The sequence below is a fragment of the Bradysia coprophila genome (assembly GCF_014529535.1).
Source record: "Bradysia coprophila strain Holo2 chromosome IV unlocalized genomic scaffold, BU_Bcop_v1 contig_144, whole genome shotgun sequence".
Lineage (NCBI taxonomy): Eukaryota > Metazoa > Arthropoda > Insecta > Diptera > Sciaridae > Bradysia > Bradysia coprophila.
In genome coordinates this window covers 3,161,945-3,170,521 of record NW_023503373.1, presented here as the reverse complement: position 1 = coordinate 3,170,521, position 8,577 = coordinate 3,161,945, and the positions used below count along the sequence as shown (strand labels likewise).

The 8,577-nt window shown below is 36.1% G+C and overlaps 1 protein-coding gene across 1 annotated transcript; it reads left to right on the top strand.

Annotated features, from left to right (window-relative positions):
- Positions 1-775: 775 nt before the first annotated feature.
- On the top strand, positions 776-7,057 carry LOC119071199 (pickpocket protein 28-like). The gene is made up of 7 exons (XM_037175985.1): positions 776-895; positions 4,711-4,871; positions 4,926-5,022; positions 5,085-5,196; positions 5,251-5,768; positions 6,334-6,693; positions 6,758-7,057. Exons 1-7 carry the CDS (start codon positions 813-815, stop codon positions 7,041-7,043), a joined length of 1,617 nt encoding a protein of 538 aa, XP_037031880.1. The 5' UTR covers positions 776-812; the 3' UTR covers positions 7,044-7,057.
- The last annotated feature ends 1,520 nt before the right edge of the window (positions 7,058-8,577 follow it).

Sequence of the window (8,577 nt, the reverse complement as noted above, 5' to 3'; positions counted from 1 at the left end):
TGTGTTGAGTGGAAACAAACTTCGGAAAGGTTTTCGAATCGATTGTTTGTGATTTTTTAATGGAAAAGCTAGGTAAAGTGGTCACTCTGGCTCAGCACGGATTTATGTCGGGTCTACATTAGCATGTCGATAAGTTCGTCGTTTGCGCCAATACAATAATAGTACATTATGATACAGGGGAAGATTGCCAGCGTTATAAACTTGTGTATCCGCATACTAGAGAGTATCCGCCATTACCGCTAAATGGAACTAGTTCCTTCGTCATACCTTATTTATGTTAACATAATTAATTAATTTCAAATGATTCGTGATATTCCATTGTATCACTCGTAACGTGATACATTCATGTCCAGATAAATGATAATTGAAATTTATATTAAACATTATACACCTAGAAAGCAATACGAGTGTGCACTTTATGCACCACCAATATAATCTATAAAACATGTTACACGAAAATATTTTGTTACAAAAAATTCATTAAAAATTCATCAATTTGTATGTATTTCAAAAAAAAAAACAGAAAAATAATGATTTCTACATTTTACAACGGTTTTCGACGCGTAACGACAAAAATAATACGAGAGAGTGAAAAATGAAAAATAAAACTTCAGCAAATTTAATAATTGTTGGGTAAAATCATTTTTTATTTTACAAAGCCAAATTTCTATTAATTTCGATTAGTACGACGTGATTTAAATTTAATTTTCCTCTATTATACGTAGACAACATCAAAATGATCGTATTTATTTGCCAAAAGGCCAGTGTCGAAAAAGTGCAATCATAAGGGCAGAGCAAAGCTGAGGAAACGGATGCTTGTTGAAGAGTATTGTGATAACAGTACCATTCACGGAGTTAGATACATTACTAAACAAGATATTCACTTGTTTGAAAGGTAAGTAGATGTAAAGGGTAGTGGGAGTAGGTACTTTTTTTGATGCTTGAGCCGGTTATGAGGACATAAACCAATGTTGGACATAACATAGCAATAGTTAAACCTTAAGAAATAATTATTCTATGAAAAGAGCCGTGACCTTTTGTATTTTCGACAGCTTTGGATAATTTATACTTTAGATGGAAAAAAGTGTGTTACAACCGGAGAATATTTTTGGGAAAACATTTTCCTACATTTTCCCACACTTTCTTGCATTTCCCAAATTTTTACATTTTTATTTAAAAATTCTGTTGAATTAAAAGAAGTAGATGAGGTAGTATGTTCTCCGCCTTTAATAAAATCGTAATAAGTATCGCTTAAGGATTTTAAAAAATAAATCTTTGCACAATTTACTCACTTTAAATTAAATATAATGGCCGCGTTGCGTGATAGTAATAAAATATAATGACGATGTCAAATTAATAGGTGACTAAGTGAAGGCGCATGCACGATAAACCTGATTTGAGGAAAATAGTATTGGCACGGCAGAGTAAAGTTAACCAGGCAGGAGCGCTGATTTGACAAGGGACCTGATTGATCTAGTAGCCCTATATTTTTTGCGAACAAAATTTTCCAATTTATGTCAGTGTTCATTTGAGTTCATTTTCATCCAGTGTATTAGGTCCCTTATTTGACGTTCCGAAAATGAACCGCTCCTGCCTGGTTTATTTTACTCTGCCGTGGTATTGGTCCAATCAAATTTTCACTAGACCGCAAATGAATGCCAGAAAATGAACAGATTTTATTTCAATTCGTTCGGTACATGCTTAAAATGTAATGGTTCAACCTGAAAAGCATATATTTAGGCGTTTTTTAAATACTAGATTTACTTTTGATGATATCTTTCCATCAGAATCCTTTTTGAAAAATTAACGACCTCAATAACGACCAAGAATGTGTTAGCTTTCAACAGAAAATAGATTTGGCAGCGGTCCCACTAAAATTTTCGTGCCCTACCGCAGTACATGTAGGAGTAGGACATTGTTTTGAGGTTTATTAATGAAAATAACAGACATTCAAGGTTCAAAATAGTTATTTATGCCACTGCAAACTTTAGATGCATCTGTGGCATAATATATTGTATTTGACTGGATGCAAAGTACTTTATTATGCTCACGAAACAACAAACAGCCTATTTTAAATTTCAAAATATCAACCCTTTAATAAAGTACTTCGTACCTCGATTGCATAAATAACTATTTTTCTAGTTGCGGTTTCTGCTTTTTAAATTCTTCGATTTTCGTCTTTGTTCGCTGTTAGAACTGCTTGTGCCTTAATTAATTCACTTATTTCCACGGTTCCGTTGGAATTTACTCACGACAGAGTAAAGTAAACCATGCAGGAGTGCTTGATTTGACTAGGGACCTGAATAATCTAGTAGTCTTATTTTTATGCGAGTAAAACTTTTTAATTTATGTCAGTGTTCATTTGAGTTCATTTTTATACAGTGTATTAGGTCCTTTATTTGACGTTTCAAAAATGAACCGCTCTTGCCTGGTCTATTTTACTCTGCCATGAATTTACAGCTTTGCTCAAACATTTGTTACTGTCGATCAACAACTTTACCGCCACATTTAACGTTGCCAAATCCTGACCAATCGATCTATCGATTTCCCTTATCTTGGATTTCTGCGCTTTTTTGTCCTTATGTTTACGATCAGCTCTTTCGTCCTGCTGCTTTTTTTTCTACCACTTTTCAACTTAGAATTTTTGAAGATCTAAATAAACCTGATAGTTTGTGACAAAATGACAGCAGATGATCAGTTATGGGAATATTTATAACACCCTTATATGCATTAATACTATCATTGACTGGCTGTTGTTCCTTTATTTTGCAGAAGGTTTGTGCTGAATACAGCATTTGCGTGGCTCAAACAAAAACATGATTTTGCCAGTCGCGAAATAACTGGATGTGGTTATCTTTTATCTCTGATAATCTAAGCCAATAACAGAGTTCCCACGACTTAGGAAGGCTCCTAAAATTAGGAATTTTAGGAAATTTTAACGGTAATTTTAGGAGAATTTTAGGAGATTTTGCAAGTAATTTTAGGAGTATTTTAGGAGTATTTTAGGAGATTTGATAAAGGTTTTATAAGTAATTTCCGGAGGAATTTTTGCAGCCTCAAGATCTTTCTGCTTCTCATACACTTCGTAAAATAATTTCAGAAAATTAATATGTTCAATTAGGGGTGTGCGATGGATATAGGATCGAGACAGGCATAGTCCACAAAAAATTGTTATCATCCCATGATGTCAAAAACTCGATTTTCTCAATTGAGCCATTTTGCCTCAATTTTAGATCAAACAAACACTCACGAAACAAACATTTCTCACATGATTTTCAAAAACTTGAGCCCACTTGAGCAAAGATCGAATTATTTTCTTGATAGAATTTCCGAATTTTTAAGTTTAAAATCCACTCAATTTTTCATAGTCGGCAAACTTTGACGACTCACCAAAAATACCTTCTCGACAAACTTCGCCTGGATTTAATTTTTTCTTGTAGCACTGGACTCCAATTAGTAGAATAAGACTAATGCAGCTAACAAAGATCTCAGTTTTTGGTAGAAGTCGAAGTAGGTGGAAGACCGAAAACTAAAAAATTTAGCTTCTATGATTTGTCTCAAGTTGTAAATGAATTTTTAAAATTTACACCAGTCTCGAACCTTTCTCCATCGTACACCCCTAATTGACAAAAAGTTTTTTTTTTTATCAAAGCATCGTTTTCCTTATGTAGTTCAATAATTGAAACTTTTATGGTTTACACTTTTTTGACGCCAGTTAAGACCAGCAACTTGGTATTTATCAGTTGTTTCTTGTCGACTGGACCCTTCTTTCAAGTTAACAAGATTCACCATAATTTTGGTCGAAGTGCGACGATAGTCGCATCTACTAACAAGCTGAGATCCTCGAGAATATATTTGTTTTCGCTAAATCCACGTTCAGGATCGCTGTTTGCATGACTCAAAGAAAGGACTGTTTTCAAATTCATTGCAGCGTAATTAAAAAAATTACTTGTTTTTCAGTTTTATTAAAAAAATTCTTTGATAGTGTGGGCTATTTTTAGGAATTTTAGGAGTTTTAGAAGATTTTTGGAGATTTTAGGAGGATTTGGTCCATTTTAGGAATTTTATGAATTTTAGGAGGATTTGGTCCATTTTAGGAATTTTATGAATTTTAGGAGGAGTGGGAACTCTGCAATAATCATATGATGTTAGGTCGAAAATTATTTTAATTTACTTTTAGTGTTCAAAATCCGCTTGATTGTTACTTAATTAAAATTCCTGAAGTGCGCTACGTAGGACAGTAGGACAAATTTCGAAAAAGTGGGACACTGTGGGAGCGCTGATTTGGTTGTAACAATTTGACCAGCTTTTCGAAAGAATTCTGATGAAAAGATATCATCAAAAATAAAATAGGAGGCACGCGAATGTTGGCAAAAATTTTAGCTAAGTACCAATGTCTCTTAAATTCTTGAGAAACTCTGTATGGATAAACTAATTAAAAGCATTTTTGAGTTCTCTTTGCACTGCATAGCTTTAGAGTTCGCACAAATTCACGCCTTTAGTGTGTCAAAAATTTAAATATTTACAACTGACAGTTGGACAAAATAACGCTGACGTCATATAAATGTCAAACACTAAGCGTCAAAGTGACCCGCAATGCGGTATGCTTTGAAATGGAAAGACAGTGTGAATTTTCTTGACTGAAAATTGTCAATATATACGAATTAACAAAATTTCCGCTTTAAAACCTTTGACCAACATTTAATACAGATTTTGGTGGATAGTTATGGTATCATGCTCGTTGATAGGTTGTGCAATTACAATTTCACAATCGTATATGAAGTGGGACAACAATCCCGTTATCGTTACATTCTCCGAGAAAATGACCCATCTGAAACATCTACCATTCCCAGCTGTTACAATTTGCCCAGGTGAGTTGGATGACTCAAGTTAAAGACTTTCAATTAAACAAATTATTTAATCAGAAACGAAAAGTCAAAAAAGTATTTTTGACTATAGAGATACATTGAGGAAAATCAGTTTTGAGGCTGGCCCACCGCTTTATAATCTATCAGAAAGAGAGTAAGTGTAAAACAACGCTAGATGAGAAAACTTTTTCATTATTAACGTAGCTGGTGTTTCAGGTTAAAGTACGCTTCTGCCCAATTTCAAATTTGTGATCCACTCATACTCAGCAATGACAATAACATTGGTGATAATTTTACGACCGACATTATTTTCGATTTAATAAAAGAAGTACGACCTATTACGTATGTGAAGACCAGTTAATTAAATTGACATTTCCGAAAGGTTGCACCATCCATGCAACGTTCGCTGATGACATGCTCGTTCAGAACGTTGTCGGGAATTTGTGATAACATTTTTGAAGAAATCATAACTGCTGATGGTCTCTGTTTCACATTCAATTCCCTGTATCCGAAAGAAATGTTCATGGAAGGTGTCAGTGACAAATTCATGTCCACTTACAATTATAATATGTCGGATCATATGCATTGGACATTAGAGGACGGTTATGCGAACGGTTTTGAAGATGACAGAGCTGCGGGTATATACCTTTATCCATATCGAGTCATAAATGCTGGTTCCAAAGCTGGATTAGACATCGTTATGGCAATGAAAATGCAAGATTTGGATTATTCGTGTCGTGGACCAGTGCAAGGATTTAAAGTGGTTTTGCATCCTTCAGATGAATTGCCTCAGGTTGATGGCCAGTTTTTCCGAATTCCAGTCGGACAAGCCGTTCGTGTCTCCATCAAACCAAATGTGTTAAGGACAACAAAATCTCTTACTGGCTTACATCCTAAAAGGTTTCGTTATTTAGTCGAGGGGCCATAGAACAACCCGTGTCCATGAAAGGTGCAGAGAATGTGTTGATTGATTCTGGTGCCAAGCTGAACTCCCGGCAGTTTTCGAGTAATCGGGTAGTTTTTGGCCCAAATTCTGTTTTCTTCAGTTTTCGGTTTTTTGGACGTTCGACGGTTCGGCAGATAGAAAAAAAAATTCTTCGGCAATATTATAGGATATTATAGGACTCCGAAGACGAAAATTCTGTAGAAATTACGGGGTGGGCCACAAAATCGGTCAAAAGTGAAAATTTGTAAAAAAGTGCAATTTCATACGCTTCTTCGAAATTTCTTCATGAACTTTTGTATCAGAGAGATCTTAGTCACTGCGAGTGTGCTCATCGAGAAATTCTGTACAAATTAGGTGTTTTACCACTTATAAATACAGGGTGGCCCACATTTTTCTTGAAAAAAATCTCAGAATCAACACATTCTCTGCACCTTTCATGGACACGAGTTATTCTATGGCCCCTAGACTAATTGACCATTATTCGATCTTCTAATCATTTTTCCGATCCTTTCTTATCAGGCGACAATGTTTCTTCAACTTTGAACGCAGACTGCGCTACATGAGAACGTACAGTAAACGAAATTGTGAAATGGAATGCTTGGCCAATTACACACTGGGATTTTGTGGATGCGTAAAATTTTCAATGCCTCACGACAGAACAACGCCAATTTGTGGCATAGCTAAGGTGAATTGTTACATTGAGGCAGAAATGGATTTATTGGAGGACTCCGATACAGTTGAAACGTCCAAGAAAATTAATAGCTGTAACTGCCTGCCAGCTTGTACCAGCATTTCCTACGATACTGAAATATCGCAGTCGTCATACGAATGGAAAAACTTTTACAAAGCCTTAAATCATACCGGAGCGGTGGTTGAAGGGTTTGCCCATTACGCATACGATCAGAAATGAATGAAGGTTTTACAATTTATCAATTTCGGACAGGTATCAATTTGCCTCCTTTTCCATTTTCTTCAAAGAAAATCAGTTCATTACATCGAAACGCTCCGAGCTAGTTGGACTTACAGATTTTGTGTCGTCTTGTGGAGGTCTACTGGGACTATTTATGGGTGTTTCAATACTGAGCATAGTTGAGCTCTTCTATTACGTTTCATTGCGGCTATTTTGCTTCATGCGATCACGTAAAATTGAAGAAGAACGGCAAATGCTGCCGAAACTGAAACTCAGAGGTGAATCGCAAAGAAGGCCGTGGTACATCGAAAGAATTTAGTCCAACTTTTCAATCTCGTTAAAATTTGGTAATTAAAAAAAAAAATCTTTTCTAGGGAAGGTATTTGTGTGTTCAGTAGATTTGACTTTTGGCACTCGTTCGAAATAAAATTTGAATTGTAAATTTACACCCAATTTTAATTTAGATCAATAAATGTTTTGCATTATCAGTCGCAGAAGGAAGACTTGACATTGTTGAATTAACTGGGAATGTTACAGTAATGTTTCTGAATCATGCAACAGCGCGTTGGGATCATATCTGACTTCTGGGGTAATGAAATGCACAGACACCGGACCAGGTACCTCCCTCAGCATCGATCACAAACTGATCATCGAATTCCGGCCGTTGCTGTCCACCATAAACCAACGAATTTCCAAAATCTCGCCTTCCACTTCATTTCCAGGTGCTCGCAAATGTGCCAATTTCAACGTGTTGACTTCGACACGTTTTGTCTTATCAGGATTCGATATTTTACTCACTGTGACATCATCTAAAAAGTGAGAAAATATGCATGAGACCCACGTCATGGATAATTTATGAACTGAATTCGCACCAATTAGAGAAATTCTCTGGAAAAATTGGTACCACATTCCTCCTTGCATACAGAACAAAATTCGTTGTGAGTCATATTCCTCATTAGACATCCTGCATTAGTTGGGCGATAAGTTACTCGTCTGCTTACATCCCAAGTAGGGTATGCAGATACCACGCTATTGTCAATATGGAACTCATCTTCGTTGCCAAACTCATATAGTCTTACCGAACAGATCATTCTTGGAATGGCAGGGTTGGTAGATGCGGTTTTAGAGCGAACCGAAAATGTATGTTCACCTTGAGTACCATACCATTAAGTACTATTTTGATTAAGAAAAGTGATAATACCTTCCGAGAATCCCGCATCGTTCAACCAACTGTAGAATTCTCTGTCATCACTACCACGCGATTCCCAAGGTAGAATTTCACCGTCAAGAACAAATTCAAGAGAATCCGCCTCGCCAGCTGCACTTACCGATACATCGAGATACCATCGAGAGTATTGACCATCAGAAGTAAAATTAAATTGATTGAGGCCAGATGCTAGATCTGCCCACGGATACTGTAATAGTCTGTATATTGCTCTTTCCTCTCGCACATTTCGATCGGTCAACAATGACCCACTTAGTGGTGACGAGAGTTAAAATTGGCTTGCAGATTAACACCACGATAGATGATCATTATCGTTACTCCTCCCCGACATTTAAACGAAATTTATGACTCTTAAAAAGATCAAAAAAAGCATCTGCAATTTGTCCCATTTGTTAGGGCTGCCTATTTTACCCATTTCATGTCTGAGTACAACGTTCCGGTACGTTCCGATTCCGTAGAAATAAAAAACTCGCCGCCTAGCCACCATAAAAGTCGTCGTTTCCAATCAATGAAGGAATAGTCACAGCCTCCAGCACCAGTCAGTTGACAATCTAGATGCGCAGTATTTTCAATCTATTGTTTGTAGTTGAATGAGCAAGAAATTTTTACTTGTCTAGCATACTGTGCA

Bases quoted from the DNA above. Each gene is read 5' to 3' on its own strand.
- LOC119071199 (XM_037175985.1), top strand. From the start codon at position 813: ATGCTTGTTGAAGAGTATTGTGATAACAGTACCATTCACGGAGTTAGA. The intron at 5,769-6,333 runs GTTTCGTTATTT...CTTTCTTATCAG, and splicing joins ACTGGCTTACATCCTAAAAG to GCGACAATGTTTCTTCAACT. The intron at 6,694-6,757 runs GTTTGCCCATTA...AATTTCGGACAG, and splicing joins ACCGGAGCGGTGGTTGAAGG to GTATCAATTTGCCTCCTTTT.